This window comes from Mus musculus, chromosome 4 (genome assembly GCF_000001635.26).
Source record: "Mus musculus strain C57BL/6J chromosome 4, GRCm38.p6 C57BL/6J".
Lineage (NCBI taxonomy): Eukaryota > Metazoa > Chordata > Mammalia > Rodentia > Muridae > Mus > Mus musculus.
Genome location: NC_000070.6, coordinates 108,497,067 through 108,518,681, shown reverse-complemented (window position 1 = coordinate 108,518,681; position 21,615 = coordinate 108,497,067). Strand labels below are relative to the sequence as shown.

At 36.7% G+C, this 21,615-nt stretch overlaps 1 protein-coding gene and 1 non-coding gene across 11 annotated transcripts in view; both read right to left on the bottom strand.

The window, feature by feature from the left end:
- Nucleotides 1-21,615, bottom strand: part of Tut4 (terminal uridylyl transferase 4) — a 100,006-nt gene that overhangs the window by 40,734 nt on the left and 37,657 nt on the right. For 9 of the 10 annotated variants that reach the window (NM_175472.4, XM_017320139.2, XM_017320141.2 and 6 more), the window contains 8 exons: nucleotides 19,284-19,335; nucleotides 15,647-15,716; nucleotides 12,732-12,858; nucleotides 10,656-10,775; nucleotides 10,249-10,461; nucleotides 6,472-6,646; nucleotides 5,116-5,810; nucleotides 1,149-1,299 (listed from right to left, as the gene is read on the bottom strand). In NM_175472.4, the coding sequence (NP_780681.2) occupies nucleotides 1,149-1,299; nucleotides 5,116-5,810; nucleotides 6,472-6,646; nucleotides 10,249-10,461; nucleotides 10,656-10,775; nucleotides 12,732-12,858; nucleotides 15,647-15,716; nucleotides 19,284-19,335 (1,603 nt within the window). Of the gene's footprint in view, nucleotides 1-1,148; nucleotides 1,300-4,543; nucleotides 4,558-5,115; nucleotides 5,811-6,471; nucleotides 6,647-10,248; nucleotides 10,462-10,655; nucleotides 10,776-12,731; nucleotides 12,859-15,646; nucleotides 15,717-19,283; nucleotides 19,336-21,615 lie in introns of those variants that run through there. The other variant, XM_006502984.4, reaches the window with a different exon arrangement.
- Gm23138 lies at nucleotides 20,536-20,638 on the bottom strand. Its single transcript, XR_003955560.1, has one exon. It is a non-coding gene; the product is annotated as a U6 spliceosomal RNA (small nuclear RNA).

Genomic DNA, 21,615 nt, shown 5'->3' with positions numbered 1-21,615 from the left:
AAAAACAATAAAAATATAACTGTTTTAAGGTCTACAAATTTTACAAAATAGTATGAGATCACAGGATCTCAGGATGGAATGCAGATTGTGATGAAAGAATCTATTTTATAAATGTATGAAAAGCCTTCGCTCATGAAAATGAACGAAAGGGAAGTCTACATAGTGAGTTCCAGGACACCAAGGGGTAAACAGACAAAAATACCAACAGCAGTCTAAGAAAAAAAGGACAATGAGTACAATCTGTAAGTTTAAAGCCAAAAGAAACTATATGCAGGCACACAATTCTGATGATGCTACTTCTAAAGAGTTTAGTTTCACAGTTCTCAGACTGATAATACAGATGGTATTAAAATGAAACAAGTAATTTTTAGTAGCAGATTGTGAGAAGTGGGATTCCCCTTATTGGAGAAGAGAAAAAAAATTTTAAATGTAATGGTTCAGAATAGGAGATTCTGTGAAATCATGTTTAGGCTAACATAAATAAAATGACTGCATACAGAAAAATTTGTAGGTAAAATTCTAACACATTGATTTTCTTGCTCTGAGAGCGCTTACAATCAACAACTTTCCAGTAATCAGAAAACATGATGGATGTGGTAGCACAAACCACTAATCCCACTCAGGAGGCAGAGACTACATAGGGAGACTCTGTCTCAAAAACAAAACAACAACAACCAAAAAAAAAAAACCCACCTTGTATTCACATCTTGAATTCTAATACTATTCTCCAATGAAAGAAATTAGGATACCTTGGAGAAAAGTGCAACTCTTATACTAAGTCAGAAAATATACACAATAAGCTTAGAGTATCTTGTAGTCCCCAAAGAAAGAAACCTAAAAAACAAATAAACCCCACACACTGATGAGCTTATGTCAGAGACACAAGCTCCAACAAGTTACATTGGGTTACATTCACAAGTATAAGGTTTACATGAGTAAATAATAAAATAAAGAAATGACTAATTACAGAGGCAGTACCCTATACCTTAATAAAGCCGATTTAAGAACATGTGTTATCAACTGGGTGTGGAGGCATATGATTTTAATCCTATCACTGACCAAACAAAACTGAAAAATTGTTTTAAATGAAAAAATAAATATTCAATATCTAATAATTACTTCAAGTAGTTATAATACCAAACACTTACCAAAACATCTTTTACATACTAAATCAAGTATTTCTCGAAATCGGTTTGTCATTGGTGGTAGAGGTTTTAGATCAATTTTCCTGAAATCCTCTGGACAATCATTTTTTGAATGGCCATCCTTTTTGCAGATGCTGCATACTATTGTTGGCGGCTAAATAATGGTTAAAAAAAATTAATGAACTTCTAAGTTATTTCATCACATAGAAAGCAGATCCAAAAATGTAGCAGCAATAAACACTATGTAGTTAACTCAATTCACATAACCTACTCAATTCAGATTTTTGTAGAAAGTTATGAAACGCAATTAATATAAAAATTTGTTTAACTGCTTTCCTCTCCCACTAAAATTACATAATAAACAGTTTACTCAGAAATTAGTAGGCAATACAAAAGGTTTGTATTATTCAAACAACTTGATCAACTCCCAAAAGAAAGCATATTTAATATATTTATTTATTTGTCTGGGTTTTTCCCCCAACACAATCATTATCTTTATTTTATGTGTATGAGTGTTTGGCCTACAGGTGTAGGTAGGCACCATTTGCACGCTGGTTCCCTGAGGTTAGAAGGAATTGTATCCACAGAAATCAGAGGTAGAAATGACTGTGAAGTACTGTATAGGCGCTGGGAATAGAACCCAAGGCCTTTGAAATGAAAAAGCAGAACACCAGACAGATGAGTTAAATAGTAAACACTTAAGCCAACAAGTTACAAAAAGTACACATGTTTAAGGATGATACCTGTACCCTCATTGTTACTGCGTATACCTAAAAAGTTTCCCTCAAATATTAGCTTAGACATTTACATAGCCATAAACTCTGACTCAAATTATACAAAGGGGACTGGAGAGGTGGCTCAGGATTAAAGAGTGGTGGTCTTGCAGAGAACCTGGACTTGATTCCTCTAGGAAAACCCACAAAACAGCTCAAAACTATTTGTAACTCCAGCCCCAGGGGAACAGACAAACGTCTACTGGCCTCTTAGGCACCAAGCACACATGTAGTGCATATACAAACATTCAGGCAAATACTCATACACATAAAATTTTAAAAGACTAAACAAGCCGGGTGTGGTGGCACAAGCCTTTAATCCCAGCACTCGGGAGGCAGAGGCAGGCGGATTTCTGAGTTCGAGGCAGCCTGGTCTACAAAGTGAGTTCCAGGACAGTTAGGGCTACACAGAGAAACCCTGTCTCGAAAAACAAAACAAAACAAAAAACCTAAACAACAGAAACTTCTAGAGAAACCACAGCACCATAAACAATTAAAATTATGTGGATATGTAACTAAGAGTAGCACAGAAATTTCTCTTAGCTTTTCTTTTCTGTTTTTTGAGACAAAGCCCCACTATATAGGACTCACTATGGAGATGAACTCCAACTCACAGAGATCCACCTGGAGCTGGCTCCCAAGTAATGGGATTAAAGGCATGCACAACTATGTGCAGCTATCAATATTTCAAAGCATTCTGTTGTTTTTAAAAAGAAATTCTTTCCTATTGAAAAACAGTATTATTTTGTAGGACAGGCTGGATTCAAAATTAGTTATATGGTCCAAGCGGATCTCAAACGTAAAATCTCCCCCATTTCACCTTTCCAAGTGCTGGCACACCTAGCCACAATAGACTTAAGTTATATTAGTAAAGCACAATTAGAAGATATAGGACATACCTTGGCATAAATTTAGGGAAGGGGGGATAAATTATAAGAAATGTAAACTGTAATTCTCTAAAATGTTCTTCTAAAAATCTGCCATTTTATTTCCAACAGTCTATATAACTAAATACTGTGGCTTGAATAATATGCAAAATACATGTATATGTACACAGAATAAAGAAATATTGCTTGGATGGAGGAGAAAAAAGGAGGAGGTATGAGGCAAAAGATATGAAATTTCCTTTATGTAAAATAAACAAGTTCCGGAAATCCACTGTTGTCTAGGTCTACAATTAATACTGTATTATAGTCTTAAATTTTTGTTAGAAGATTATATTTACCACAAAAGGGAAAAAATACTTTTTGAGATGATAGATACATTTACAACATTATCAGTGGTCATGATTTCATAGGTGTTGACTTATCTCCAACACATCAAAGTAGGGGTGTGTGTGTGTGTGTGTGTGTGTGTGTGTGTGTGTGTTGTATATATAGCCTTTTAAAATATCAATCTGGGCTAGAATAATAGTTCAGCAGTTCAGAGCACTAGCTGCTGTCGCAGAGTGTCCTGGATTCAATTCTTAGCACACACATGGCAGTTCACAACCATCTTTGTTAACAGCATTTCCAGGGGACCCAATATCCTCTTCTGGCCTCTCAGGGTATCTCAAGGTATCTGGCATGCAAGATACACATGTAGACAAAATAACCATACACATAAAATAAAAAGGTTTTAAAAATGCAATCTTAATAGTTTTTAAAACTTTATCATATGTATATGTATGCTCCTGGGTATATGTATACACACCTGTATGCAATGCCCACAGAAGGCAAAAGGGAATGTTGTCCCCTGAAACTAGAGATATGAGGTGAACAAGCATATCCTCCACAAAACTGCCACTGCTCTTAACCACTGTACTGGCTGGTTTTGTGTGTCAACCTGACACAAGCTGTAGCTATCACAGAGAAAGGAGCTTTGGGTGAAGAGGTGCCTCCATGATCCAGCTGTGGGGCATTTTCTTAATTGGTGACTGGGGGAGGAGGGTCCATTGTGGGTGGTACAATCCCTGGGCTGGTAGTCTTGGGTTCTATAAGAGAGCAAGCTGAGCAAGCCAGGAGAAGCAAGCCAGTAAGTAACATCCCTCCATGGCCTCTGCATCAGCTCCTGCTTCCTGACCTGTTTGAGTTCCAGTCCTGACTTCCTTTGGTGATGAATAGCAATGTGGAAGTGCAATCTGAATAAATGCTTTGCTCCCCAACTTGCTTCTTGGTCATGATGTTTGTACAGGAAAAGAAACCCTGACTAAGACAAGCACCTAGTTATTTCTCGAGTCCAAACTAAACAGATATTTTTCAAAAAAGAAATACTGCTCTCTTCTGGTGTGTCTGAAGACAGCAACAGTGTACTCACATATATAAAATAAATGAATCTTTAACAAACAAAAATTGTAGTCCTATAATTCATAAAGAATATTAGTATTAAAAAGCTCAGAAAATTTCAGTATTACAACATAATCTAGATTCACCACTTTTTGACTCTTGTTCATAGTTTCACCTACAACTTGCCAATACAGTTAGTTACACATTCCCACTACAAAAAAAGAGAAAAAAATTATTAAAATTTAACTTTGCCTTCTTTTTAAAAAGAAAAATAACTCCACATATATGCATTGTATGTGTGTGTCTGTGTGTGGGTATGCCCAGAACTATAAAATATATATTGCTTTGTTATTGTGCATACCTTTAATCCCAGCACTCAGGAGGCAGAAGCAAGAAAAACAAACAAAACAAATAAAACAAAAAAACCCAAACTATTTACATACACACACATACTGTTTTGCTAAATCTGAATTTCATAATAGCAGATAAATCATTTTATGCATAAAGAAATAGTGCCAACTACAAATGGAGCACTGATGCATTCTTATATTTTTGTATGCTCTATTTTACTGTAACTATAGGGTTAGCGAGATGGCTCAGCAGTTAAGAGCATTGGCTGCTCTTTCAAGAAATTCAATTCTTCAATTCTCAGCACCCACATGGCAGGTGACAACTGTCTGTAACCCTTGTTCTAGGAGATCTGGTATTCTCACACAGACATACATGTAGGCAAAACACCAATGTACATAAAAAATAAAATAAAATAAATTAACTGCAATTATAAGAGAAAATGTAAATAAAAGATTGATATATACCAGAATATCATCCCAAAACAAGCACAGAAGCTATTTTATGTTACTATTTATAAATCTAAAAACTTTCAGTAGTCATACCGTAACCATAAAGTTTTCCAAATTGTTTACTGTATCCTACCTTGCCAGAGGTTAAAATGAACTTATCAAACACATAATATAATTCCTGGGAGGGGAGGTTATCCTCATCAACAAGGTCAGAAGTAACTTCTGTAGCTTTGCAGTTGCAAGAGGTAGCAGATACATTGTTGCACACAATCTGATGTGAACTGTCCATTTCTAAGTTTGATCTGCAGTCTGTTCCAGCAGATTCAGCTCCATCAGGGGTCCCAATGCAAATACACTGGCTGAGTTCCTTCTTTAAGGAAGTTTCTGAAGGTGTTAAATCACCTTGTTTCTCAGCTGATTTTTGCTTTAAGTCACTGCCTCCACTGGCAGTAGAAAGAGATGAAGAATCTTGTCCATGGTTAGCCAAACCTAGTTCATTTACCAATAAACTGTCATTATCAACAATACATCTCTGTGATGTAAACTCCGTTTCATCATGTTTAGCAGGTTGGCCTCTTTCCATATGTATTTTTTCTGCACTTTCCCCAAGAATGCAACAATTGGTTGCCGAACAATCAGACTTCACTGGTTTCTTACTGCTTAGCTTCCCCTTCTCTTTCTTCTTAGGATCCATTGTAGATTTATTTCCACCCTTCTTTTGAGGACAGGCAAAATATCGATAAGCTGCTCTGAATCTTTCCACAACATATTCGTATACAAGCTGGCTGTTTAAGCTCCGGGCAACATTCCTCTTGACTGAAAATGGATCTAGATTTGTTTGTTTTGGAAAAAAAGAAAAATCAATAGTTAGTCTCCACCAGCAATTACATTTCCATGCTTATACAAACAGATCTTATAACTGCTAGGCTATCAAGAGAATACACTTTCCCAAAGTTTCCTAGTCTAGGATCCTAGTGAGTTCTTGAAAACAGAGCAGAGATAAAACAAATGTGGCATCTTTTCTTCCATAAAATTAAAAGGGGAAAGGGAAATATTAATTTTAAGAAATTAGATACAGTCAACTCAATTACGGTTTCAAGCAAGAAATTAAGAGAACCTGTATCACTGTGCTTCCCTGATACACAGTCACCAAATGAAACATTTCAAATTCCAGTAAACACACTAACAATTTCATTTCTTGTCATAGTGCCTTTCTGAGCCAGAGTCTCACTCTTGTAGTCTAAGCCAAACTGAAACTCATTAAGGCAATTCTCCTGCCTAAGCACCCCAAGTGCTGTAATTGCAGGCATGAACAAACTACATTTGGTTTTTTGTCATAGCATAATTACATGGTTGGAAGTTGATGTGAAACCCAGTCAACATCAATCATCATTGTCATTAGCTTACACAGGAAGAAAGCTTAGGATTCAGTGTTAAATGATGGGGAACATACACAAATAGTTCACACATGTACAATGTATTCTCTCACCTTCAATGGCTATCCGCCTTTTAGGCCAGTTTTTGTTCTCTCTAGTTAGAATATCTTGTATCCGTACACATATGACATATTCCTCCAAAGCAAAATCCAGTGTGTAAAATTTTAGCAGCTCCAACCACAACTGTCCCAAGGGTACCTGATTTGGTGCTTCCAATGTTAAAGGAGACTGGAAAAGAAAATACTTTTAATTCAAGTTTCTCAAAACTATAAAATAAAAAAATTGATAATTAGAAAAAAATAAAGTACATATATTTTCAAAGTCAGGCATAAAGAAAGCACTTTTTAAAAAAGCAATCAATCAGTTTGAATTACAGAACTCCAAGGAATTCTGTGTTTTCATTAAGCCAGTGATTATCAAGTTTGAGTGCACATTACTATCACCAGGTGAGCATGAAATTCCATATCACCTCCAAGAATCTGATTTAACTGATATGGCATATTTGGACTGAGGACGGGGTGCTGTATGTGTGAGTGTGTGGGATGAGAAAGCTGTAAACAGAACCCAGGGGCTTATCCTTGTAGGTTTTTGTGTTTCTTTGTTTCTTTGAGTAGGTGTGTTTCATGCTGTAACAAAGGCTAGATACAACCTTCCAAATATTAAAATTACACGCACTACACTAGTCTTAAATTTTGTAAAGCTCTTTACAGTGAACTTCATGCACAGTCAAGGTTGTAAATTACTGGACAGCTATTACAATTTCTTGTTGCAAAATTTATTTTCAAAAACTAAAAAAGATTGTTATTCAGCAAACCTTTCTTTAGAACCTACTATGTTCCTAGATTTGAGCTAGGGATATTAAAATAAAAAACCTCATATTTACAGCATATAATGGCTACCGTCCTTACTCATGCTTGCCTCTAAAACCTAAGCCTACATTAACAATGCTCTGAAACACATACTACCAAGCAAGGTGCTGTCTGATGATCACCTGGCTTCCTGGCTACTTTATCTGTGGGGTTGGGTTGGGTTGGGTTGGGTTGGGTTGGGTTGGGTTGGGTTGGGTTGGTTTTTCGAGACAGTGTTTCTCTGTGTAGCCCTGGCTGTCCTAGAACTCATTCTGTAGACCAAGCCGGCCTCAAACTCAGAAATCCACCTGCCTCTGCCTCCCAAGTGCTGGAATTAAAGGTGTGTGCCACCACTGCCCAGCTATGTGTCTGTATTTTAAATCACCACATTATACTTCCACCCAAATAAGGTAGAGTCTTATTCTGCAGACACAGATGATTTTTGACAACAGCAGTAAAAGCTAAAAACTTAAGGTGGGATTTGGAATACTCTGGAAAGAAACCAAGGTGCATGCCTTCATGACGCTTACTGCCCCAAAAAAGAAAATAACACATTGGTAAGTAAATTAAATAGTAAGTTAGAAGCAGCTAAGTGCCATGGAGGGGGATTGGGGAGGGAGGGTTAACATAACAAAGAAGATGGGAATCTAGGAACAAAAAAAATTTACAGTGAGTAAACTCAGTCTCAGAAATCAGTTTTGTTGAAGAATCCTAACCTGACTGGAAAAGAAAGTATTATAAGAACAGGGAACCGATAAACATATCTAATGCAAAAGAGTGGCTAACTTTAAAAAGAAAACCAGATGACTCTCAGCATCACAGGAGGAAGGGGAGGAGAGAGAATACTAAAAGCTGGTAGAAGAAGCAGAGTGATCCAATAACTACTGGCTTTTTTCTATACTAATTAGATGAAAAACAACTAAACCATGTTTGTGTAAGGACAAACAAGGGCAATATCTAATTTAACTTTTTAACAATGACTCAGATTATGTTGTGCCAGGCATGGTGGCGCACGCCTTTAATCCCAGCACTCGGGAGGCAGAGGCAGGTGGATTTCTGAGTTTGAGGCCAGCCTGGCTACAGAGTGAGTTCCAGGACAGCCAGGGCTACACAGAGAAACCCTGTCTGGAAAAACCAAGGGGGAAAAAAAAAGACAGATTATTATGTTGTTAAATACAGATAAAGGCTGGGAGTACATGCAGAGATTATCTGTTAGAAGGCTATAGTAAAAATCCAGGCCAGAATGAAATTGGCTAGGACCAGGTTAGTTAACTATATGTGGTGAAAAGTGATGGAATTTTGGATATACTTTGAAGTAAAGATAACAAAATTCAAGATTTCTGAATTACTTGATAAAGGGTTTTCATGAAAGACAGGAATAAAGGATACTTCTGAAATTTTAAACTGGATGCTTGAAAGGACAGAATACTATCAACTGATGAAACATGAAAAACTTCAAATTTGACAATAAGACCCAAAGGTGAGTTAAGATACATAAAGATATCTAAGCCAACACTAAATAGGGAGTTATATACAATTACATAGTTCAAAACAGAGTACTTGTCATCCTACAGAAAGCGCTTAACCTATCAAAAGAAAGAAGACAAATCAAAAAAGATCATAAGCCAAGCTTGTAGCACTTCAGCATTAACTGACTGAAGGAAAAGAACAAATCAGCAAAAGAAACTGAGAAAGACTAAGCAGCAACAACTGTGGTGTACTGAAATTATACCAAGGAAATAATCAACTGGAAATGTTACTGCACCAAAAGAGATAGTTTTAAGTACCCATGAAATTTAACAAAATAGAAGCTGATAATGTGTTTTTGGCAAATTGATAATGTATAAGAAAACAGAGAAAAATAAAAAATATGGATACTATAACCAATTCTGTTAGTTTTACTACAAAGGGAAACCAAGCAATAGCTCGGAAAAAGAGCCCCTAACATTTTTCTTTAAAATGGGAGAAAAGGCAAAATGTTTGACTCAATAATAAATGAAAAACTTGGAACTTAGGAAGGAAAGAAAACTGCTAGAGTAATAACTGTCCTGGATTAATTCAGAAGGCAATGGAGAAGATGCCTGTAGATTCCAAACTGGAAGTTCCTTTACAAAAAGAAGTAACAAGGCAGAATGTGAGTATATGACAGCAGATGATGGTGAGTTTACAGCCCTCTGTCGATTGCTTCAGTATTTTCAGTAAACTAAAAATCAAGATCATTAACTGGGATTACTGAAGAAAATCAGGGAAGTACAAGAATTCAGTGTTGAAGAGAGCAATCATTTCAAACACAAGGCATCTATAATCTTAAAACAGTACAGGTTTCTGAGGGGCAATATCCATGTATATTTTCCTACAGTTGTCTAGCACTCAAGAAAATGCTTGGAACACAGCAGGTTATTAATAAGTGTGTGCTGAACTAATTAAATAAGTAAGCCAGCCCCTTATAGAACAAAAGACTTTTATTTCTCCACACAATCTGGCTACAAAAATCCATAATATGCTTAAGCTTTAATGAAAACCTAATTCATAAAGGGAATTTTACAGGTTGAAATGAAAAAGGAAACAGGCCAAGCAGTGGTGGTACACGCCTTTAATCCCAGCACTTAGGAGACAGAGGCAGGTGGATTTCTGAGTTTGAGGCCAGCCCGGTCTACAAAGTGAGTTCCAGGACAGCCAGGGCTACACAGAGAAACCCTGTCTTGAAAAAAATCAAGAAAGAAAGAAAAGAAAGAAAAAAAAAAAAAGGATAGGAAAGGAATGAGGAAACAGAATTAATTGCCTTGACAGGATTCAAACAATACATGAAATAAATGTATTAGATAATCTCAGTACCAAAAACTAAAACAGTTCAACCCCTCACTGTATAGTTGAGGAAATGAGGCCAAGAGCTCAATCTACTGCTATTCAAGAAGTTCACTAAAGGTGTCATAAATTCTACATGTAGAAAAGCCAAAACAAAAAACAAAAACAAAAGCTTACTTTGCCATGTTTTGCCTTCGCAGCATTACTTTGGTTGTCTGTTTCTGTCTTCTTGGTATCATCTTTTGGTTCGTCTGCCTTAGCTTTGTTTTCATCAGCAATTAAGTTTTTCTCAGTTGCACTACTTGAATTATATTCCCACTTCACAAACTTCTCTTCTACTATGCCCTTCAGCTGAAAGTCATCCATTCTTTTCGGGTCAAAGCCTTCAATCTATATAAATGGGCATTCCAAATTAGTAATAAAAAATTATTAAAAAATAAAAGAGAGAGAAAGAGAAAAAATAGAGAAACTAGAATTCCACCTTAAAATGTTTGAGCACAACACTCCATAAGAACTACACACACACACACACACACACACACACACACACACACACACACACTGCAATGCAAACGCATGCTTACCCAACTTCCAAGTAAGCAAGGAAGAAGAGGGGGTTTTCTTTGTTGAAGAAAAAACATCACCATCAAAGCAAAGCAGTAAGAAGGGATTCCACCATCAGTTTGGGAGTCAATATAGCACAGCTGCAAAATAAAATAGAAAAAAGTTCTAGCATTGAGCTTTCTTCACTCATGTGAAACACAGTAGCTCGTTCTTCACTGTTTTTGTTTTGTTTTACAAAAAGTCCAAATAAAAATGAAACCTAAGAAATAATCTGGAATCTTACCATTCAGAATATAATACCCACGTTACTGATTTCCTGAACACATCCCCCATGTTTTGATACAGGATTTTACTGTGTAGTCTAGCCTTGAACTTGCAAGCATCTTGCCACACTTGTCTTACATGCTCAAGTGTTAAAATAAATAGGGTATTGGCCGGGCTCAATTCTTTTTTTTTTTTTTTTTTTTTTTTTTGGATTACATTGATGGATTTTCGTATATTTTTTTTTCCATTTTTTATTAGGTATTTAACTCATTTACATTTCCAATGCTATACCAAAAGTCCCCCATATCCACCCACCCCCACTCCCCTGCCCACCCACTCCCCCTTTTTGGCCCCGGGCTCAATTCTTATCTCTGAGAATATCATATGCCATAAAGAATTGGTTCCTGAAGCTGGCGAGATGGCTCAGTGGTTAAGAACACTGACTACTCTTCCAGAGGTCCTGAGTTCAATTCCCAGCAACCACATGGTGGCTCACAGCCATCTGTAATGGGATCTGAAGCTCTCTTCTGGTGTGTGTGAAGAGAGCAATAGTGTACTCATATACATAAAACAAATAAATCTTTAAAAAATAATAATAATAAAAGAACTGGGGTTCCTATGGACAATTTTTTCAAAACTGTAAGGTTCAGCGTCTGATGACAGAAGTGTCTCCCAGTGAAGAATCTTGTTCAAATTCCCCTCTCCAAATGAGCAGCAACGGCCACTGCCAAATCCCTCCCCAACTACTAAGTCTTTTATTTACGATAATTTTATTTACTATAGAACTATTTTAAATTATTTGTGTGTAAGGAGCCATTTGCTTCCCTTCTGGCATGAGAACATGACTATAGTGTAACAATTAAAAATACAATGTAACCCGGTGTGGGGATATATGTCTTTGATCTCAGCACTGGGGAGGCAGAGACAGGTGGAAAGTTCAAGTTAAAGTAATGGAAGCAGGGTGTGGTGGCACACACGCCTTTAATCCCAGCACTCAAAAGACAGGCAAGAGGATCTCTGTGAATCATAGCACAGCCTGATCTACAGATGAGTTCTGGGGCAGCCAGAGCTATACAGAGAAACCCTGTCTTAAAAGGCAAAATAAACAAGGAGAAGGAAGATGGAGAGAGAGAGAAAGAGAGAGAGAGAGAGAGAGAGAGGGAGGGAGGGAGGGAGGGAGGGAGGGAGGGAAGGAAGGAAGGAAGGAAGGAAGGAAGGAAGGAAGGAAGGAAGGAAGGAAGGAAGGAAGGATGGATGGATTAACTCTTTAAAGGGAGATTAACAGCACTTGTCCTTGTAGAGGACCTCAATTCAATTCCCAGCACCCACATAGCAGCTCACAATTGTCTGTAACTCCAGTACCGGAGGCTCCAACACCCTCTTCTCACCTCCTCCTCCCCAGGTCCCAGACACCCAACACATACATTTGAGAAAAGCACCTGTACACATAAAATAAATAAATTTGAAAGAGCAATGAACATAAATTAAGTGGAAAATTCAAAAAATAAACAATTTGCAAGTCTAATTGCATGGCACTGTCATAAATGTTCTATTTTATTATTCTCTTACTTATAAATTAAACTTAACCACAAATGTGAATAATGAAAAAAATAAGTATTATAATGGTTTAGTGCTTATCTATAGTTCCAAACATCAACTTGAAGGACGGATAAAGGAACTTATTACATGCATATGAAACCTTATTTTAATGTCTTTGGTGAAATCAGTCACACAATTTTCCATGTGGGGCAGACAACTACTTTCTTCTACACATTATAAATTATATGTCAAAACAAGAAAAAGCTTGACTAATTTTCTTCTGTTCCACTTACCTTAGCCCAATAGCGAAAAGCTAGCACTAAGGGAGTGAAGACGGGTTCCACTTTGCCAAGAGCAGCAAGTAAGTCAGTTGTGAGACACGCCATATCATTTCCTGCACTTACTCTACACAGTAAAGCACTGTGAATGAGAAACAATTCATTGTATTAACGCCTTTAAAAGAAGAATGCTTCAAAATCCCAGACGCTACTCTTTTCCATCATGATATTTTAATAACTGAAACAGTTACTACAGGGACTGGAAAAGTGGCTTAGTAGTTAAGATCCTATACTACTCTTGTAGAAGACACTAGTTTCATTCTTAGCACTCACAACAGATATACATATAGATAAAAAAAATAATTGTTTTAAGTCATAGTAAACCATTTCTTCTATTTATTTCTTGTGTATGATCACATGTGTACCATGAAGTGCATGTGGAAAGCAGAGGAACTCGTGCAAGCTGGGTCCCACAGATCAGGCTCAGATGGTCAGGTATGGGGACTAGTGACTTTATCCATGGAGCCACCTTATCAGCCTACACTTGGGATATATAGATATATATGTAGATAGATATAGATAGATAGAGAGATATATAGATTTAAAAATACAATTTTAGCTCAAGAGAAAATTACAAACCTGAGCCACCATTAACACTAGCATACTTCTCTCTTAAATCATTCTCTTTTGCTTTGTCCATGATTAAAAAAATAAAACAAATTTACTAGCTATACTTCTCAACTTTAATTTCATATTCAAGCTTTCATAATGTTGTTGGTGCTTTCAATTTAAAGATTAGAATTTACTTATTAATCCATGACTCATGCTTTTGTAGAAAACAGGAGCTCCCTTAAGAATGAGAGGAATATAGTAGAGAATATCTAGAAGAGGGAAAGGGAAAAGAAAGAAAGAAAGAAAGAAAGAAAGAAAGAAAGAAAGAAAGAGAGAGAGAGAGAGAGAGAGAGAGAGAGAGAGAGAGAAGGAAGGAAGGAGAGAGAGAGAGAGAGAGAGAAAAAAAAGGAGAGGAGAGAGGAGAAAGGAGAGAGGAGAGAGAAGGGAGAGAGGAGAGAGGAGAGAGGAGAGAGGAAAGAGGAGAGAGGAGAGAGAAGAGAAGAGAATAATGAATCTAAAGCTGCATGTACCATACAGGCAGTTTAATACAATGTTAAAAACAAAAAATCACTGTTTTCTGTTTTACTATGACCTACCAGAAGTCAAATGCCTATTTTCCAGTATTGAATTTGCCTTAAAGGATATAAATTTGTACAAATCCTTACCCCTCCCAGTCTCAATTTTCTAATTTAGAAAATAAGGAAGTTAGGTTGAAAAGATGGGTTAGCCAGCTTGAAGACTTCAGTCCCATCCCTTACAACCCAACCCATCCTGGAGCCCATGAAAAGCTTTGAAGGAGAACACTAAGACTGTAAAGTTGTCTTCTGACCTTCACACATGTGTCAGGGAAAGCAATGTTCACACATACACATTCAATCTACTTAAACTAGATCACCATAAAACCTTCTGACTTTAAATAAGAAAATATGTTAGACTACAAGAAAAACAACTGAATAAATCAACAGAAAAACATCTATTTTTGTACTTTTCCCCCATGTTGACCTCAAGTAAAATTCAGCATCCTACTTGATTTTTTTAAGACAAGGCCTCACTATTTAGTCTTGCCTGGTCTGGGACTCACCATGTACACAAGCCTGGCCTCAAAATGATAGAGATCTGGGGCCTCTGCCTCTCCAGTACGGTGTATAAAACCATGCACCACCAGAACTGGCTAATTTTCCTTTTTCAAAGGTACTTTTACCCTCTCAGGCCTAGAGAGAGACATCTGACTAGAAAGACAATGAGTCATGGCAATTAAACAAAAACTACATTGTAAAAAAAAAAACACTATTTTGGGTGTGTGCACGCGCGCACATGCATGCACGTCCTTAGTGGATGTCAGAAGGCAACTTTTAGTCTCTCTTTTTACTGTGGATGTATGTCTCAGGATAAGCTCAGTTTTTCAAGCTTAGCAGTAGGTGCTCTTACCCACTAAGCCATCTCACTAGCCCCTCGATTATAATAGGCAGTAAAACCTTATCAAGAGTGGCTATTTCTTAATTTACGTTTATATGTCCAGAGCAATATAATAATTACACAAAAGTAATTGCTCTTAGCACTGTTGGGTGAGTAAATGAATTTAGACAAATAAAGAAAAAAAAAGTTTTACCTAAAGTGTTTTATTTTTAATTCTCTGCTAGCTCAATTTCTTAATCACACGCATTTGACGTGCTTTAATAGATGACAGCTAGTATAGTCAAATAAGCCTAGTAAGAAACCTAAGGCACACAATTTCTTCTCTTGAAGTTGTTTGCCACAAATCTGATTCTTTGTATGTTTTTTTTCTTTTGGGGGGGAGGGAACCCTGTGTAAATACCATGTAAGTGTTTATGATTAATGGCTTATATGGAATCCAAGGAATAGAACTCAATTTGTCAGATTTATGTGGCAAATGAGCCATCTTGCTGACCCTGGGGTGAGTGTGCATATGCATGTGAATATGTTCTTGCAAGTGTATGTACATGTTTATGTATATATTCACAAACATGGACAGATACAGTCACACATGTGTATAATAAGCAGAGGTACATAAATTGTGGGTATCTCTGACTACTGTTCTTTATGTTCCTATTTGAAACAGGGTCTCTCACTAAACCTGAAGCTCAACATTTTAGATAAGCTGGCTGCCCAGCATGTCCCTAGAAACTTCCTGTTTTTTCCAGGAAGATGACCCAGCTTGTTATCTAGGTGCTGGGGATCCAAACTCAAGTCCTCAGGTCTCGTGTTTGTGCAGCAAGCCCTTTACCCACTGAGCCATCTCCTGAGCCATACAGGCTTTTGTTAGTTTTTATAAATACCTTATTTTCTTCATTACCAACCTTTTCCGATCTTTGCACACCACAACAGGAACTTTAGCATGAAAATCAGATTCCACATCTATATATAATGCTAATAAAAGGGGGTGAAAGTAAGTTAATGTCAATATTTCTAGTAAAGAGTAAGTAATAATTTCATTCTAAAATTCACTCTCATTACTTCTGTGAAATAATTCACTCTTCTCATTACGAAAATGAACCCAAAAGAATCTCTTACCTCTCCTGGAGTCATTTGTTATATGCCACAAGCCACAACAGTATCAAATACTGTCTGAAAAATCATAAGCACCATAAGACCTCTAAAATGTGAATATTTCCAAGTAGATATGGAAATGTCACTCACGAATATACAACAAAGAGGGCATATCACTTACTTTTGAGGGCTACAGCCATAGAAGTATGTTTTGCTTTCAAGTATAGCTCTTGACCCCACCTAATTAATATTTTCAAAATCTGCCTAATAGAAGCTCCTAAGGAGACACTAACATGGGAAGAGCATATGTCTGCAGTGAAATGTACCACCAAAGTAGACTTCATGTCATAAATCCCTACTTCGGGGCCTGGGGATAGCCCAGCAGGAAAGGTTCAATCCCCAGCATGCATGTGTTGGAAGGAGAAAACAAGCATGAACAGGTATATAAAATAAATTAAACTTTAAAATTAAATATAAATATCTACTTTATGTAAAAACAGATGGATTGACATTTCATTTGGAAAAAAACTCAAAGAAAAATCTCAGTAGTACCTGATGGAATGATTTATGATTAAAAATATGTACTAGAAACCCGTTATGTCAGAAATATCTTTATACACAGTGACTATGGCAGAAAAACACAAAAAATTTTATGAGAGGTTTGAAACACAAAATATGAAAAATCTTTTAGATAGCAGGTTTATATTAAATAGAACATACTTTAAAATGCTTTTAAACCTACATATAACTTAGGATGATCTCTGATGTGAAAGAGATGAATGTTTTAAAGTTATAATAGGCTGAACACTTCTCTATAATTCTCAAGAAGCAAAAACCATTATGTTTAACTCATATTTATAATATGCTTTTAAGTTTTTGTGTATTTAAAACAAGTATGTTATTTCTTATATAAATTAATTTCCTAACCCAATGGTAACAAGCTCATAAATGGGCTAATAAGATGACTCAGCAGATAAAGGTCCATGTCTCCAAGCCTGACAACCTGAGTTTGATTCCAGGGACCCAGAAGGTATAAAAGAACAACTATCATGCATATACCACACCACCACCACCATCACCATGACACACACACACACACACACACACACACACACACACACACAAACAAACCTAAGTAATTAAAAAAAAAAAAAAAAAAAAAGGAGAAGGATGAGCCAACTAATTTACTAGGGTGTAATATATAAACTGGGGTGTGTTTTGAAATACTATACTCTTTTATTTTTATTTTGCTTGAAAGTATTTTACCTATGTAAATATCTTTTTTTCTTGTAAAAAGCATTCCAGACAAGTAATATATGAAAAAGTACTAGGCATGATTCAGTTGATACAACACAATGATTAATTTAGGCTACTATCATTGTTTCCAGTAGAAAGAAAATGGCCAGGCATGATGGGAGAACACTTTTAATCCCAGCACCCAGCACTCAGGAGGTAGAGGCATGTGGATCTATGTCACTTTTAAGCCAGCCTGGACTACATAGGGAGTTCCAGGACAGCCAGGACTATGTAGAAATCCTGTCTCAAATAAACAAACAACAACAAACAAATGAACAAACAAGAAAAGTTGAAATAAAGCATGTACACACATCTTTATTCTGCATCTCCCTCTAATTTTCTTCATCAGTGACTTTTCAATAACATGAAACAGGCCTATTTGTCTTCACTTACACATGAAATGCCCGTAACATAGTAGTTCCCCCTTTTACCTAAGGAGATTCTTTCTACACTTGATCTTAGTCAAAAGGCCAAGAAGCGATGAGGAGATACTTTCTAAAATGCCAGTAAATATCTACAATCCAAGGTAATATCAAACCCTGTAAATGCTAGCCTTTTCTTAATTATGCATGCATATGATAAATTTTAATATGTAAATTAGGCACTGTAAAGGATTACCAGGAGTAACCAAATAGAACAGAACAGTTACAACATAGAACAATTACATACATGAATGTGGACGCTTTTCTGTGCATGATATTGCAGAGTATCTAATAAGCTGGTAACTAGACAGCTACAAAAAGACTAGTGGGTGGAGCTAATAAGAATAGAATGCAATTTAAAAATGAGAAAGGTCTGGAGAGATAGTTGAGTGGTTTAGAGAACTTGTTCTTAATAAGGACCAGGGTTTAGTTCACAATACCCACATGAAAGCTCACATCCATCCATAATTCTAGTTCTTCAGGATTGGACACCCTCTTCTGACCTCTGCAGGCACACACACAGGATAAACACTCATACACATAAAATTAACAAAAAATTACTTGTTATTAAAATGTTCCACTTAATTTTCAGATGGTGGTTAGATACAGGTTACCACAGACAGCAAAACTGAGAAAGTAACTGTAGGGCTGGTGAGATGGCTCAGTGGGTAAGAGCACCTGACTGCTCTTCCGAAGGTCCAGAGTTCAAATCCCAGCAACCACATGGTGGCTCACAACCACCCATAATGAGATCTGATGCCCTCTTCTGGGATGTCTGAAGACAGCTACAGTGTACTTACATATAATTAATAAATAAATAAAGTAAACAAACAAACAAATCTTTAAAATAAAAAGAAAGTGACTGTAGCTCACTGACAGAACACATGCCTAGTGCAAGGCCCTGGGTTCCATCCTGTGGTGATCTGAATATGCTTGGCCCAGGGAGTGGCATCATTAGGAGGTGTGGCCTTGTTAGAATAAATATGAAAGTATGTCACTGTGGGTATGGGTTTTGAGCTCTCATCCTAACTACCTAGAAGCCTTCAGATAAAGAGTAGAACTCTCAGCTCTTCCTGCTCCATGCCTACCTGGATGCTGACATGCTCCTGCCTTGATGATAAAGGACTGAATCTCTGAACCTGTAAGCCAGCCCCAATTAAATATTGTCCTTTATAAGATTTGCCTTGGCCATGGTATCTGCTCACAGCAGTAAAACACTAAGACACATCCCTAGCATTGAAATAAATATATAAATAAGTAAATCCTACTTTTAAAGAGTATTAAGGGCTGGCAAGATGGCTCAATGGTTAAGAGCACCAAATGCTCTTCCGAAGGTCCAGTGTTCAAATCCCAGCAACCACATGGTGGCTCACAACCATCCATAACAAAATCTGATACCCTCTTCTGGAGTGTCTGAAGACAGCCACAGTGTACTTACATATAATAAATAAATAAATCTTTAAAAAAAAATTGTTTAAAAAAAAGAATATTAAAAGCTACTTATAAACTAGATGAAGCACTTAACATTTTTTAAATTGTCAACTTTGATACAGTTTATCTAACTTAGCCAACATGTAAATTATATTACCAGGTATCCTACTAAATGAATATACAAATATATGTATTCTTATGCATGGTAGCAATTTTAACTTTGCTATTTGTAAACGACACAGTGCATATGGTTTTAAAAAAATAGATTTTTATAAAAGAAGAAAAACAAGGAACTTACCACTTTTTTTCAGAATTCCAAGCACTTGTATCAGAAGATCTGGATGATTCATCTAAAAAGTTTCATTAAAACGGGCAAGCAGAAGGACAGTGAGAATTCAATTTGATTAAAAAGTAACATTAAAAACTCATGCTCTGGGTTTGAAAATATTACCATCAAAATAATATTTTTACCTTTATATCAACAAATCTTATTTAGAAAAGTAGAATACAACAAATGCAGAACTATTATTCAAGGGAAAATAGACAAATTTGCTAAAAGACTAGAAATTTAAATGCCAAGTTTTCATTCAAATCAAACATCTTTGAATACAAAGTATTTAAAAAGGAAAACTTTAAGCATCGTTCTGACTAGTTTTATGCCAACTTGGCATAAGCTCAACACACTTGGGAGGAGGAAACCTTAATTAAGAAAATGAGCACTAGACAGGCCTGTAGGCATGCCTGAAGGAATTTTTCTCCCTTGATTAATGTGGGAGGGTCCAGCTTACTACTGCAGGGTGGTGCCACCACTGGGCTGTGGTCCTTGGTGCTATAAGGCAGCAGATCAAGTAAGCCATGAGATATAAGCTATTAAGCAGTATCCCTCTATGGCCTCTGTTTCAGTTCCTGTCTGCCTTGAGTTCCTACACTAATTTCCCTGGAGAATGGACTACAAACTATTAAATGAAATAAATACTTCCCTCCCCAAGTTGCTTTGGTCATGATGTTTTATCACAGAAACAGAACCCTAAAACAAACATAAAATTCTGATTTGTATTACTATATGTAAAAGGGTGGGGTGCATGCCACATGTGTGGAGGCCAGAAGAAAACATATGTAAGAGTTGATTCTTGGGGGCTGGTGAGATGGCTCAATGGGTAAGAGCACCCGACTGCTCTTCCAAAGGTCTGAAGTTCAAATCCCAGCACCACATGGTGGCTCATAACCATCCGTAATGAGATCTGACTCCCTCTTCTGGAGTGTCTGAAGACAGCTACAGTGTACTTACATATAATCAAAATAAATAAATCTTTAAAAAAAAAAAAAAAGAGTCGATTCTCTTTTTTCCAACGTGCTATGGGTTCCAATGATGTGGATTCACCAGACTTGTTTGGTAAATAAGTGCTTTACTCACTGAGACATCTTGCCAACCCTTGACTGATTTAAGAGTTTGACAAAAATAAGCAAAGCTATTGCTAAGTATCATTTTTATTAGATATTTTCTTTATTTACATTTCAAATGCTGTCCCCTTTCCCAGTTTCCTCTCCAAAAAAATATGGAACTCTTCACAAATTTACATGTCATCCTTGCACAGGGGCCACGCTAATCTTCTCTGTATTGTTCCAATTTTAGTATATGTGCTGCCGAAGCACATTCAAAGCACATCGAGTATTATTGATATCGTTGCTAATAACACCACTACTAATAATAACCTAACTGCTACTAATAACTAATAACTGCTAGTAGCCTATTCCATCTTAAATAAGTATTTATCATTTATCAGGCCATGTGCTTGAGTTCATCTCATATAACCTAAATGGTGGGCCAGATGTGACAGAGTACACTTAAATGCAAGCACAGGGCAGACAGAACGAGAGGTTCTCTGTTCTCAAAAAACAGATACATTGCACCTCATTTGGAACCAAGGGGTTATATACACCAGAATGTGACCCAGGTTCTTAGAAATACCACTTTATGGCCTAATGTGATGCTGCATTCCTATAATAGCAACATTCAAGAGGCAGAAGCATGAAGATCACTATAAATTCAAGGATTGAGTAGACTGAGGAACCCTGTCTCAAATAACCAAAAACGACTAAAAACTGCTTTAGCCCTGTTTTTAAATTCAGGAAAACAAAAAGATCAAGTAATCTGTTTTTACTCAGCCAAGTTTTTTTGTTTGCTTCCAACCCCCAACCCTGAGACAGGGTTTCTCTTTGTAACAAAGCCCTGGCTGTCCTGTACTCACTTTGTAGACTAGGTTGGCCTTGAACCCACAGAGATCTGCCTGCCTCTGCCTCCTGAGTGCTGGGATTAAAGGCATGTGCCTCCATTTCCAGCCTTATTTAGTCAGGTTTTAAACCCAGCTTCCTTGTTTCAATCTTTCTACTTTTCAGCACTGCTTACCAGAAGTACTAACTGGGAAACAAGCTCAAATACACTCTCCCTTTTACTACTTTTCTCTGTTGGCTTTTTTCCTCCCTTATTTGAAATGTAATAGTAACTTTTAAAAAACTATTTAGTCTTTATGGTAAAATTCCATGGGCAATGGTTTTTTCTTTCCTCCTTCCCTTCTGTGAAAAGATAAACCATTAAAATTATCAAGTACTATAAAGAGAAGGCTCTTTTT